General features: G+C 28.2%; 3 protein-coding genes across 5 annotated transcripts; 2 read left to right on the top strand and 1 right to left on the bottom strand.

Annotated features, from left to right (window-relative positions):
• The first annotated feature begins 3,121 nt into the window (after nucleotides 1-3,121).
• LOC105145622 (uncharacterized) lies at nucleotides 3,122-5,400 on the top strand. 2 transcript variants are annotated; one of them, XM_011055304.2, is made up of 6 exons: nucleotides 3,122-3,273; nucleotides 3,671-3,824; nucleotides 3,906-4,087; nucleotides 4,709-4,835; nucleotides 4,923-5,095; nucleotides 5,178-5,400. In XM_011055304.2, the coding sequence occupies exons 2-6, from the start codon at nucleotides 3,684-3,686 to the stop codon at nucleotides 5,260-5,262; spliced, it is 708 nt and encodes a 235-aa protein (XP_011053606.1). In that variant the 5' UTR covers nucleotides 3,122-3,273; nucleotides 3,671-3,683; the 3' UTR covers nucleotides 5,263-5,400. The 2 variants fall into 2 exon arrangements, with proteins under 2 accessions (XP_011053606.1, XP_011053605.1); XM_011055303.2 differs by having other exon boundaries at nucleotides 3,123-3,408.
• On the bottom strand, nucleotides 5,120-9,081 carry LOC105145624 (sin3 histone deacetylase corepressor complex component SDS3). 2 transcript variants are annotated; one of them, XM_011055307.2, is made up of 8 exons: nucleotides 8,764-9,081; nucleotides 8,525-8,588; nucleotides 8,324-8,437; nucleotides 8,045-8,246; nucleotides 7,325-7,505; nucleotides 6,872-6,986; nucleotides 6,697-6,781; nucleotides 5,120-6,638 (listed from the first exon to the last, which is right to left on the bottom strand). In XM_011055307.2, exons 1-8 carry the CDS (start codon nucleotides 8,888-8,890, stop codon nucleotides 6,543-6,545), a joined length of 984 nt encoding a protein of 327 aa, XP_011053609.1. In that variant the 5' UTR covers nucleotides 8,891-9,081; the 3' UTR covers nucleotides 5,120-6,542. The 2 variants fall into 2 exon arrangements, with proteins under 2 accessions (XP_011053609.1, XP_011053610.1); XM_011055308.2 differs by having other exon boundaries at nucleotides 6,872-6,983.
• On the top strand, nucleotides 6,017-6,511 carry LOC105145623 (E3 ubiquitin-protein ligase MARCHF3). The gene has a single exon (XM_011055305.2). It carries the CDS (start codon nucleotides 6,017-6,019, stop codon nucleotides 6,509-6,511), a length of 495 nt encoding a protein of 164 aa, XP_011053607.2.
• Nucleotides 9,082-14,279: the final 5,198 nt, after the last annotated feature.

Below are 14,279 nucleotides of genomic sequence, written 5' to 3'. Positions count from 1 at the left end.
ATCCGATATTATTCGGGATTTTTTTATTATCCGACGGGATAGTCGGATATCATTAGTATCCGGGAATACCTATATCCGGTTGCAATTTTATAACATTAAACTTGATTTTTTATTATATAAATGTTCTATAAACTATTTATAAATATGCATATTCTATATAGTGCTATAATATCTTATACATTATTGCAAAATTCCAATTTTTTTCTCTACAAGTTTTTTTTTAAGATAACATTTTTCCGGAATCCGAACGGATATCCGACTCGACCAATTGTCTTTCCGGATATCTAACCAAATACCGGTGTTACATTCTTTTCAGATATCCGGTATCTGTGAGATGGAATTTATGCCGAGAATGATCAAAAATTTTGAAACTCAAATTTTAAGAAAAATTTTTTGTTGTTCTCGGCACATAAACTCCATACAGACACGTATTAATATGTATACTTTAATCCTGAAAAAAAATTTTTGAATCTGTAAAAGAGGAAAAAGTAATTGTTATACAAAAATTACGATAGTCGGTAATACGGACGGCTTTAGGATTCTCTTAATAGCACAGGGATGTGCTGTGAACGTCCTGTCAGCTAAACGTCCTTAAAACATTCTATTATAATCCAGAGATATCATGAAGACGTTCTGAGGACTATTAAATAAACGCCTCATTATGTCCTACATACATCCACAAGACGACCAAATCCAAAGTCTTTCATCTTTATGTCCATCCGTAAAATTCTTGGAACAATCTTATTATTTCCATACAGCACAGCTGATCTCCAAGAAATGCCCTAAAGATATTCTAAGAATAAGTAGGATGTTTCTTGGATAAAGTGTGCTGAACTTGCAATATTAATATATTTTACAAAATATTATTGTATTCATAACTTTGTTAGTACAAAAAGATACACTTATATCGTGCACTATAAGTACATACGAAAACCCAATAAATAATTATGATATGTTTGAGCTTATATTGGTATATAGAAACCTTGACTAAATTTTAAATGCGGGAAATGATAATATCTAGCAGCAAAATATTTGAAAAATTCAAAAATAGATCTGAGATTAAAGACGGACATTTTTAGGACTTTGGATCAGAATGTGGAGGTGTTTAGAATATTTTTGAGTGCTTATTTAATAAGGCCAACATTGTAAAACTTTCATTTTAATATAATGTCTTAAACATATTCCATATATTATAGAAATTAAAGCTTTAAATGGTTTAACTGGATCTTAATGCTTATATGATTCTTGTGTGAATTTATATACTACGTATGTAGTTCCTAGAAACGCGCACCGAAATAATTTTTCGGTCTTGAAACTAATGCCTATTTCCACCAATGTAGATTAACTTTAATCTTGGTTCAATTTACTCTTCGTCTTTTTTCAATCTTTAGAACTAGAAAAAAACAAAGAGTAAGTTGAATCGAGATTAAAGTTAATCTGAGTTGGTTTAAACGAACCTTCGCATCTTCGAAACGATCTTAATAATGTTGAATGACATATTAAAATCTGTAAATAATTAATTCTTTTAATATGTCATTCAATATTATTAAAATCGTTTCGAAGATGTGAATAAGCATCAAAAATTTGTTAAATTGCTAGTCAATTTAACTCGTGATATTACTGCGGTAGTTTGTAGTACTACGGTTTAGTAGAGTTAGCGTTTTGAATCGAATTTTGAATCGACAGAAAACCAATATTTCACATGTATTTTAATTGATGGAACAACATAAGTTTCTATTAAAATTCTATGACCTTCAACTGCCATTTACTTCTCATTAAAAAAACAAAACCAATGAATATCGAAAATGCTCTTTAGGAAGCTCCATTTTTTAAATGGTACAAACGATGTTTACTGCATTTATTGTTAGTGTATATATAAATGACTAAATATCATAAAGTAATATTAAAGCATTAAGAAATAATAACTGTGATTGAAATATCATCGATAACATTATGTGCGAACATTTCTTAAATCTTCAAAATCTTCAAAACCTTAAACTTTAAAAACCTTCAAAATTAAATCACACTTCTAATATAATAAAAAAAATACGCACATTTTTGTAAGAAATAGTCTCAGGAAAAATTAAAAGATATAAAGGAGATCGTTCTTAAAAAACTTTATTGTAAAATTTCTTCTAAATTTTTTTTAATTTTATTTTTATTTTTATATTTTTATTGTATTTCAAAAATTTTTGAACAAATTTTTAATTTAGTTTATAAAATAATCTATGATAATGTAATTTAAAATATAAGATATTAACTATTATATATAAGATAATAACTATAATAATATAAGATAATAACTATTCCTGCTTCATGAAGAAAGAGTGACGAAATTATAAGAACGAGTTTATAATTATTATACATTTTAAAACATTCAAGAAAGATGAAAAGAGATGAACTGGTTCAAAAGTTTAGTCAAAAAGAACAGTACCATTTACGTATATAATATTTACTGATCAGCGACTTTTTTACATTTTTTCAATCTTGATTTCTTCTAAAACAAATAATGCAAAGATAATCCTTTTAATTATTTTTAATGTTTTTTCATTATTATTATTATTTTTTTTATTATACTGAAAAGTAATTTTACAAAAAAAAGAAGGATGTATGTATATGGACATGCATGGACATATTTCATATACCTATAATTATATATGTTTATGAGTATTTATACATAGCCCTATATGTATGTTTATATACATTCATGCATGAAAAATTTGTTATCGAGATGTTGAGGATTTCATTCGATTTGAGGTTTAATTCATTTTTATATTTATATTAAATATTTTTATGTCAATTTATGTACAACGGCTTTAATATGCACCAATACGCATTGAGTGCCTCCAATGCGAATTCGTTACATGTCATCATAGAAATAAAAAAATGTCAGTTATTTAAAAATAATTATCCGTCTGTAAAAATGGCAAAAATAAACTTGCTGTAAAATGGTAAAAATAAAAATTTATCAATAATAATGACATAAAAAATTAATTTTTTTATTAAAAAATTATACTTTATAGCTTCTGATGTAAAATACTTTTCAAATTACTAGGGATATTTCATCATGTCTCTCGATGTTTTCTTTTCTTGATATTTGCAGCACTGATATGATTCGACGCGCGCTTCCGTTCGACCGTCAAGGCGCTGAAGTTACTACGGAATCGATAAAGAGTTCAGAATGGAAGCCAGTCATAAACAGCTTATTTATCTTCGCAATAATTGGCCGCCGCGAGCGCTTGCGACGTGCGACAAATCGTTCTGGGGTTTCAAGTGAGTGCAAAAGAAAATCGGCTGATAATATTACGGCTCATTACAGCTCAACATTCGTTTCCTTGCACAATTTAACGGCTGACGCATAAGTTAACGAGTTTCTTGCGCGACTTAACCTCCCAGCACGAAACCAAAGTGCGTCTCTGAAGAACTCTTTGTTGATTTTATATCTTAATTTTGTATTGATTGCCTATTCATTTATTTCTTTTTGATAAAAAATATGTGTCTAGATAAATTTCTTTTTTGTTCAAATTTATTAATAATTTATTACACATAGTGTATTGTAATTTACTACATGTAGTTTTTGTGTATTGTAATGTGAAATTTAATAAACAAGTTCTATTCAAAGAAGTGTTTCTATGAGTGTTGACAGTAAAAAAGCAATTTCTTTTTATAGTTGCAGATGATCAATGTTGGAAGGATGGTATTGCAGATCTATTGCCAACAACAATGCAGAAGAAGAAGACGATGAAGAGAGTCCCGAGGAAGAAGTGCCTAATTATAAGGACCAGTATCGCAATCTCAAAAGGAAGCTGAAATTTTTGATTTATGTATGCAAGGAACATTTCAATATCTAATATTTAATTTGTCTATATTATTTATTTCACAATAAAATATGTATTATGTTGCAGGAGAATGAATGTTTCCAAGAAGCTTTGCGTTCTACACAAAGGAAACTGCTCAAGGTGAATAGAGATAAAAGTTTTCTATTAGATCGCCTGCTGCAATATGAAAAAGTAGATGCGTCATTTAGTGAAAGCGATGAAACTGATTCATCAGATGAAGAAGTTGTTCGTCTTGATAATTCTAAGAGGTAAGAAAATTATATAATAATCAGGTTATGAAATAAAAGAAACTTTATCATAAACCAATGAGAAGCTGTGTTGAAATGTTTATTTATTATCATACAGAACGTTCTCATATTACTGGATATTCTTTCATCAGCAAATTTTGTGGAACATTATAGGATGAAAAAAATTCATATTCAAGATTCTTATAAATATCGAGATTATAATACTTTTTTAATTAGTTAATTTTTTAAATAAGTTAATATCTTATGAAACCATTAACACTTTAAAATAGGAAACTGAATTTATGTAAACAATTTTACTGTAAACATCTTAATTATATCAATATTTGATAATTGAGTCCTTGCATAAGGATATATTATTATGCAATATACAATGCTTGAGCCTATTAACTATAGCTGCTATAATAACCATCTTTAATTATTTATAATTTGAAAAATATAATCTTATCATTTTTATATAGGATTTTTATTTTAAAATATTCCGCAGACTCTATACTAGTAAAAAGACATCTAATAATTTTGAATTTGTATATTAACAATATGCTATATGATATAAAAAAAAGCATTATCTATAAAGCATAAATTTTATTCATTGTTTATTATATGAATTTACGTAATTTTTAGGAAAAAAGTTGAGATGAATATCAATAATCATACTTCTCACCATTCGTCTATGGTCACAAAACCACTCAGTACTAGTAAGAAGAAAAGGAGTGCCCCAAAAGTTGCTAAAACAAACAACACACCTATAGTAAATACATTTATATATTTCATGTAATATGTTTAAAAATTACATTTTATTACAAGATTATCATAATATGGATTTTTTTTACTTCAGGTACAATCCACGAATAATTTGGTTCCAATGTCCTTAATGTCTGACGGACATATGACACCTGAGGAAGTAGAAAGACATTTGGAATCTCGCCAGACATATCTGGAACTTGTGCCAGAGAAAGCACCACCTACAGTTCCAACAGAGATGTTTAGTAATGATCCTTCTTTGGACAGGTAAGTATTTATTTGTTACTGATATTTTTCTCTCTTTTTGGATCTTAATAAAAATGAAATGATTAAAATAACCAATTTTTAGTGAATCGAATGAAATTGGAGAACTTGAGACGTCACCTAGTAATATGGGTGAAGATTGTCTCAGTGTGGACATGATGGCGGAGTGACAAACATTCGTTTATAGTTTACTCATTAATTATAAAGTGCACATATAGTTACATGGCTCTTTAAGATTATTTCACGCGACTAACTCAACTGTATCCACTATAATATAATACAAATTTTTATACACACACAATAATAAAGGATGTTCCTTATTTTAATCTTCTTTTTCAACACATCTGTGAATTATATGACACATTCGTCTTATGTTTCATGCAGTTTGTTTGTTTATAAAAATATTTGTATAGAAATTTCATTCGTAATGATTGAGAAAAGCAATTCGATAACTGACCTTTTGGATAGCATAATCTCAAAAATAGAAACAGAATTGGAGCAGAAATCGTTACATACACACATACCCCAATCGGAATTTGAAGATGTTATATCAGAAAAAAGAAATCGATTATCATGCGATTCGATGGAAGACGTAAACTGTCGTATTTGTTATGATCCTAATCAAGAACTACCTATCATGTATCCATGCAAGTGTAAGGTTCGGGAGGATAGTGTAAAAATTCGATTATACACAATAATTAGGAAAATTAAAAGTTGAAAATTTCTGAAGATCCGGGATATTGAAAAATTCAAATAGCTCTATATATTTCTTTCTCTCTTTTATTTTAATTTTTTTATTTTAATAAATTATAAATATTTTAATTTAAAGTGACTTAATTTTTTCAATCAAACACATCTGAAAAATATGTCCGTGTCTCACAATAACTATATAATTATAATAATGACAATTGGGATTAGGGAACAATGGGCGCGATCCATCTAAAATGTTTGGAACGATGGTTAGAAGAAAGCAATAGGAATAGTTGTGAATTATGTGGTCACGAGTTCCGCATGGAACGCACGCCTCGTTACAAGGTTCTTCGGTCTGTTATAATCTGGTTATGTCTGAATCACAACGATCAGATGTATGTCCGCAACGTGAAGGCCGATCTACTAAGATGTCTTATAGTGACCCCAGTGACCATTGCGTGTTCTTACATCTGTGTAGTGGCTGCCGATTTTTACGCTATGAATAATTACGACAATTTTCCACCCGCGCGATGGACTACTTATTCCTTACTATCAATGATGGCGTTATTAATCCTGTCTTTCTTCGTTTGGATCTACATGACAGTACGATATCATCAAAAAGCATGGTTTTACTGGTGGCAAAAAACCAGTAGCGTAAAAATTGTTGGTTTAATGCCGGAAAATATTGCTTTAAGTAGAAACAATAAGTGTAATGTGTCGCAAGTTTAACAATAGATATCGAGGATAATAAAGAAGTTGATTAGGAAGCTCGTCGTTTAATGGAGATCTTTCCACGACTCAATTGCGATGTATAAATGCGTACTTTGCTGCTGTCCGTTACTTTCTTCACCCAAATCTGAAAAAATTAATATCTTGCGATGATGCGCGATTTATTTAATGCTTTGAACACTTACCAGATCGGGGCCAATTGCAGAAATGTTAGCTGCGAACCTATTAAGATCCTTGCCTTCAACATAGACAGGTTGACCACGATGAAACCTTCAATGAAATTCGACGAAAGGATTCCTTTATATTTAAGAAGAATTCAAGTATTGAATATAAAGTAATACAGAAATAAATCAAAGATACCATCTTCGCTCATATAATAATTTCCCGTCTTCTATCCGAGTTTCAACCAATGGGGTTTCCGGCTGTGATATATGTTGCGATGGAATATTTACCGCGTTGTAATGTGGCAAAACTACTGTAAATACAGTTGTATTAACTAAAAAATGTGTATTAACTAAAAAAATTTATTTCTTATTCTTAGTTTTTTACATTGATTATATTCGCTTCTTTACATCTATGTACAAAGTATCATAAAATTCGCAAGGATCAAATACTATAGTTTTGGAAAAAATAAATAGTAAACATCATAATCACAGCATAAAAGTTGTAATTCGCAACTATTCAAAATTTTGTAAATTTTTGTATAAATTACAAAAAATAAAGAGATCATAGATTTTCATTATTTAAATTTTTCGAAGATATTCTGCTATAGTATTTCGAATCGTGAATTTTAAGATATCAAGTACTGAGCACCTGGTTTGCGAATAGTGGTCGGCGCTTTCGCACGATTGATTGCTTTTAAGTCAAATTCGATATCTTTATCGTCCAATACGTAATTTAATTGTGCAGGAGGTGGTTTTCGTCGTTTCTCTACTTTTTCAGGTACTGGATCATTGGGACGTCTGCGTAATTTTCTCGTCATTACGGGCTTTACCTAATTACAAAATAAAATGATGTCAGTAACAAATATATATATATATATACAGTATTTCTAAATAAATGCGAAAAATTTTGAGGGATGATTTTTTTATTAAAAATTAAGGAAAATTTTTCATATAAATTTTCATATCCCTACAGCTCTCTTTGAGTTCTTTAAAAGGAAAGGTAAAAATTAAGTTTTTATTTTTTTGTAATATTAATAAGTATCTTCTCTAAGTATCTCCTTATTATATTTCAAAAAGAGATCTTTATTGTAGATCATTAAAAATTTATTAATAAACTAAATAATTTTGATCATTACTCTAATCATCTTCATTTGTATATCTTATCCAAAATTTGAAAAAAATAAACTTAATGTTTATCTTATCTTTTTAAAACTCCTCAGAAAAGAATATAGGAGTAGATATACATTATACGAAAAACTCTTTAATTTTTGACAAAAGCTGATCTAAAATTTTTCACATTTAGAAACATCATATATATATTGTGTGTGTGTGTGTGTATTTAAATCAATTTAAAAATAAATTCAAATACCTCCATAGAATCACCAGTGAGTTCCATTGTGTGACGATCTGACTCAATCATTTTTCGTTTTTCTTCCATATCAGTAAGTAGATTTTCCTTAAGATCGATTTTTTTTTCTTCAAATTCTTTTGCTGCTGCTTTCTTCTCAGATATATAATCGCGCTCAACCCATTCCGTCAAGTAATCCCGATAAACTATATTCAGTCTCAGTCTAGCAAAGACAACATCTCAATTAGAAAAAATTTCATATGAATAATCACGTTGATAAAAAGAAATTATAAATAATACCGTTCCTTATATTGAGCTTCTAGTCGTTTTAGTTTACGATTGTATTCAGGATGCGTGCCTTCCTTCAATTGCTGCAGCTGTTTTTTCAGGCTAGCTAATTTATCTTGGTACATCCTGAAAAATTGCATATAAAATATAATTTTCAGTGCCATATAAATAAATAAATAAATAAATTCATGTATAGTAACTTTGCAGACTTACTGTTCCTTGATTTCTGTATATTCTTCAGATTTTCCCATATCAGTTTCACTCGCCTCTTCGGTATCTAAAAAAATTATTAATTTTTACAAATATTCTTCAACATATTACTTCATTTATATACATATTACATACATATTACTTAATATATTATAGAGAAGGTATAACTCCAAAAATTAAGAACACGAAATGCAGAAAAAATACTCCTCATGCAGATGTATATAATTTCTTTTTAATATTACCTTCGTCGCTTTCATCTTGCTCCTCGGCATCTCTATCCTCCTCCAAATACTCTTCATTGTCTTCATCAAGATCATAGTCGTCCTGACGATCGTACATCGTAGAAAAACCGGAGTCTTGATACGACATTGTCACATGTCTGTGCGATACATACTTCAATAGCGACACACAACAAACTTGCTCCTGGTTAAGTTAGGTTAGTTAGGTTAGAAATAAACCTAAGCCTAAAGGTGCCTTTTCATGCTGACGCTCAACGCTCATTTTTCAGCTTCAAAATAGATTACGATCAAAATTGCCGCTTGATATTCGTCACCGACGAGATACTTATTAAAGATCATCGACCTGGGGATAATTGGAGAACGATGACGTAAGCGACAATTAATAAAAATGTATGATTATTAACATAAATTTTTCAATAATACATTATTAAATTCGTGATTTTTTATTATATAAATGCTGTATAAATAAGTATGTATACTTTTAATGCTATAATATTTTTTATAAGTTACATATTGCCGAAAAATTACAATTTTTTCTCTGTAGTTATCATCTCTATATATCAAACTCGAATGATAACATTAAAATCACAGACATTTATTTTTAAAAAAAGTCAAGTATTATTAATTAGTTTTAAACATATGTACATGTTCACGAAATTAATAAATCATGAAATTAGTACCGTATTACTAGTTTCTTACGCCCGTTTCCACCAATGCAGATTAACTTTAATCTCGGTTCAACTTAGGCCGGAATTAGAATACGCATTGAAGAATGAGATTGAAGATTGAAAGATTGAAGTTTGACCAACCAGAACAAATGAGCCAAAATTTCTTTGTCCTCATTGGTGAAATTTCAATCTTTAATCTTTAATCTCAATCTTCAATGCATAGTCTGATTCCGGCCTTACTCTTCGTCTTTTTCTAGTTCTAAAGATTAGAAAAAGACAAAGAGTAAGTTGAACCGAGATTAAAGTTAATCTACGTTGGTGGAAATGGATATTAATCACATAGCATTTTCTCTTGGCTGCACCTGAGAGAGGCTGATCTTTTTTCTACTACAGTCGAAATCGCCCATACATTCATTTTCATTTTGGGACTACATATTGTACATTTTCTGACACTATCGATAAAATAGTCCAAAGTAGATGTGGTTCGTCTCTGTACTAAATCCTCAGGACAGAAGCGTGCCGACTATAATTACTAATATGTATCAAAGTCTCTATAATTACTAGCAATTAGAGACTTTTAATAAATTAAATCTCTTCTAAATATTATATTGACCATTTAAAGTATAATTTAATAAAAACGAGCTATAGAAGTCCTCCACCAATTTTATCGGTGGTCCTCTTTCCTTTGTAAGTATACTCATCTATAAAACAAACAAGTTACTAATAAATTTAATAGTCCGTTTTTGCAGATAAGTGTATTTTTAATTTATCTTTAAATTATTTTTTTATTTTTATGTCTAATAATTTTATTCTATTTCGCTAATGAAATTGCAATAACTTTTTAAATATTATTCTTTATTGTATTATCTAATTTAAATAAAAAGAGAGTTACTTAAAAATTAGTTTAATATTTTATACAAATTTATTTTTGCTAAGATCTTTAAAAAAAGTATATAATTATTTTAGAGAATATATATAATTACTTTAGAGAGAATTCATAATTATTTTATATATAGAAATATTTTATAGAATTATTTTTTAGAAGTATTTTGTTTAATTATTTTATAGAATATATAATTATTATATAATGATTTAAAAATAATCATTTTTAAATCATTATTAAATAAAATGATTTAAAAATAAGCAAAAAAAGTTAATTTTACACAAGCTTCATTATTTTGATTTGAAAAAAACTGCAAAAACAGCTCATAAATTGCTTCTCGAAGCTTATGGCAATTGTACTCTATCGGAAAGAACATGCCAAAAATGGTTTCAACAATTTAAGAGTGATGATTATGATGTGAATGATAAACAACGCTCAGGTCAACCGAAAAAATTTGAAGACACCGAATTGCAAGCATTATTGGACGAAAACTCAGCTCAAATACTCTAAGAATTGTCTGCAGCATTAAGTGTTACTCCGATGACTGTTTTCAAACGTCTACATACAATGGGAAAGATTCAAAAGAAAGAAAAATGAGTACCGTCAAAGAAACATTGATGCAGCTCGAGTGAAAAGTTCTCTTGTACCCAGCATATTCATCAGACTTAGTTTCTTTAGACTATTAGGCTAATTCTACAATGTGCTTTTTGTTTTCTGTTTCTTGCTGTTTGTCTCTTGTTTTATTGACCAAAAAGGCAAGAGACAAACAGAGACAAACACAGACAAACAGCAAGAAACAGGAAACAAAGAGGACATTATCAAATTAGCCTTACTTGTTCCGATCGATGCAGCACGGCTTGGTGGATACACACTTTAGAAATTACGAGGTGCGAAAATAGATCGATGAATGGATTGTTCCAAAGAGACTAATCGTTCTATCGTCGCGGAATTCACTTATTGCCACAAAGATGGGAAAAATGTATAGCGAGGGCAAATGTTTTTTTTGATTGATGTATTTTTTGCTTTTTATCGAGATAAATGAGTTTTTTAAGCAAAAAAATCCGCGGAAACTAAGTTTAGTACCTAATACTATTAATTTGCCAATATAAAACTTAATATCGCGATAAAAAGTCATTAATATATTTATAACAGCACTTTCATCGCGTTCAAGATAACTATCTCAATAATTTCATCATATCAAAATCCCTTCGCCTCATGGTATACCGATTAGTATCCAAAACAAAGAAGAACAATCTTCATTGTGGAAAGTGAACTTAATGTATTTCGATTCTACATAAATTTTACAAAATCCATTTGCAAAGAAAAGTTAAGCAATCCGTCAATACTGTCAGTGATCTTGTTACAGAACTGCGGTGTAAATCCCGAATTTTTCAGACTACTTAGCCATGATAATAATTTTGGTAGTATGTCAATTAAAATTACCATTTTTATCATATCTTTAATATAATATTAAAATTCGCGAGAAAATATGTTCTGCCACACGTGACTACAAATCATCTCTCTTATTAAAAATAAGCGAATAGAATTATTTCCTTATGCAATAATGGTTACGAAGGAATATATTTAATAATAATAAAATACATGCGTTATTGTAATTTTTTATATATATGGGTACAAAAGTTTCTCGGGTATCAACTGTTCGAGATGAGCCGAATTCGATAATAACGGGATTTTAAAGAACATTTATACTGAAAAATTTATTATATAAAATTGAACAATTCTTTATTTTTCAAAAATTACAATTATTAATATCCTGCTATTATGAGGGTACCTATTCGACTTATCTTGAATTTTTTGTACCCACACATTTAAAATTCAACTCATGTAATCATGATAACATTGTTAACTATAAAAAATTTTGAAAAAAGTTATGTAAATATCGACAAAAATCAATATTCGTTAAATATAATGTCTGCATGTATTTTATCATCGAAAAGTGTATATACATATAAATTAAAAATATTCTGCAATGGCGGGATGTCCAATACCTAAAAATAATTTTGAAATAACAGTTAGAAAATTAAATATACACATTCGTAACCATATTTTTATTAGAGCAATCATTGATAAATTATGAGCAAATTATTTGTATAAAACGTAATTTTTGTTTACTTAATAATTTGAATTTAAACAAATAATAATTATATATCCATATCATATAATACTATAAATTCCTATTGTTATTAAGATAGTACTATTGCTAACATTATTACTAGTGGGAGAACATTTAATAAAATAAAGAAAGCGAAAATTATATGCTAAAATATACCATTAAATTAATATTACAACTTGACTTTAAAATATATAGCAATTATCAGTGACTCATTAACAAAATTGTTACTAGTAACTGCAGACGAAAAAACCCGAGATTTCCAATCCTGCATAAAAATCTTCGAAGAGACACCAAACTAGACTTTGCGAATGAACTTCACAAAAAACGACGAGGAATAATTCTCTATGATGAAAATAATTTCGACTTTCTATCGGTACAAACCACATAATCATTGGCATCTGACGCGAGAGATAGCGATATGAGGCCTTTGCATATAATAAATTGTTAATTTCACTAAAATATACTTGTAATTTTATAATGTAAATGTTAAAAAGCAAGTAAAAATTAATATTTAACCATTACCTCAGACAAAGCTCCAATCTTTATGACTTATTTAATAAATTTGTATTAAATACGAAGAAAAAATGACAAGTATTCTAAACATCAAATTTTTAATAAGAAATTACTAAAATTATTAATAATTTATTGATAAACAAAATCAAATTTAAATAAAAAAAGTTTTAAATTTAATATTTATCAAACTTATTAAATCAATAAACAATTTTTGTTATTATATGTTTCGTCGATTTCGTATAATTTATAATTACGCAACAATTTGGTTTACTACGACAAGATAAATGGCAGTTGTATTGAATATTTAATACAGATATATATATTCCAGTAAATGTATAATTAATTAGTAACCCGAGGAAAAATGTTTTATGTGTAATTATATATAATTATATAAAATTATACATAATCGTATAAAAAATTAATCGAGAAAAAATGTTATATATATGGACATATTTTATATACAATTATATATCATTATATATAATATGTCCATATATATAACATTTTTTCCCGAGAATCATTGTGCAAATTACAAAAGTAAATAACATTCATCTGGATATAGAGTTTACATAAATTTTATATTACGTACCTAATATTATTATACATATATTTAACAATAAAGTTAATTACAATATTAACGCATTGCATAATTTATGTATGTATGTAGAATTTTACAAAAAAGTTTAATTTCAGGGTAGTTGAAAATTTAATAAAATTTGAAATTAATTTGGTTTATTTTTATATTCGATAATTGGAACGGGATTCTGATAATTAAATAAAACTTAAAATTAATTTAAAATTTTATTTAATTTTTAATCCCACATTTCTAATTATCAAGTGTGTATATATGACGTGTTTAGTCCTATCTATCTATACTCATCATCCTATATAGTCGCTACCTACCATCCATACTTATTGTCCTACCTACCTATATTTTCACTTATTCGTGTTTATTCGCGAATACCTATCTCCATCCGTATATTCCTACGTACATTACTTTATAAACATGTAATAACACCGCGAATATATAATATACGTTAATGGCTGCGTTCAAAGAAAGTAGATTTTTGATTGTAAAATTCTTCAATACGATTGATTCTTGTTTTTGATTTTTATGGATTTAAATGTACAAACCAATCACATAGAAGAATTTTACAACAATTGCAAAGCTGCTTTTCTCTGCTGAACGCAGCTAATGTATAACCGTATATTCTATCGCGTACTAATAAACTCAGTGAGATAACTTAATCACGATCATATTAATAACAAATAAACAATAAGCACGATAATATAATTAAAACAAGCTCTTTCAACCTTTAAA

This window comes from Acromyrmex echinatior, chromosome 2 (genome assembly GCF_024713525.1).
Source record: "Acromyrmex echinatior isolate Ae372 chromosome 2, ASM2471352v2, whole genome shotgun sequence".
Lineage (NCBI taxonomy): Eukaryota > Metazoa > Arthropoda > Insecta > Hymenoptera > Formicidae > Acromyrmex > Acromyrmex echinatior.
The sequence above is the reverse complement of the archived record's forward strand: the minus strand, read 5'-3'. Positions and strand labels throughout refer to the sequence as shown.

Bases quoted from the DNA above. Each gene is read 5' to 3' on its own strand.
- LOC105145623 (XM_011055305.2), top strand. From the start codon at position 6,017: ATGGGCGCGATCCATCTAAAATGTTTGGAACGATGGTTAGAAGAAAGC.
- LOC105145622 (XM_011055304.2), top strand. From the start codon at position 3,684: ATGTTGGAAGGATGGTATTGCAGATCTATTGCCAACAACAATGCAGAA. The intron at 4,088-4,708 runs GTAAGAAAATTA...CGTAATTTTTAG, and splicing joins CGTCTTGATAATTCTAAGAG to GAAAAAAGTTGAGATGAATA. The intron at 5,096-5,177 runs GTAAGTATTTAT...ACCAATTTTTAG, and splicing joins AATGATCCTTCTTTGGACAG to TGAATCGAATGAAATTGGAG.
- LOC105145624 (XM_011055307.2), bottom strand. From the start codon at position 8,890: ATGTCGTATCAAGACTCCGGTTTTTCTACGATGTACGATCGTCAGGAC. The intron at 6,987-7,324 runs GTGCTCAGTACT...CTGTATTTACAG, and splicing joins GACCACTATTCGCAAACCAG to TAGTTTTGCCACATTACAAC. The intron at 6,782-6,871 runs GTATCTTTGATT...ATTTCATTGAAG, and splicing joins TTATTATATGAGCGAAGATG to GTTTCATCGTGGTCAACCTG.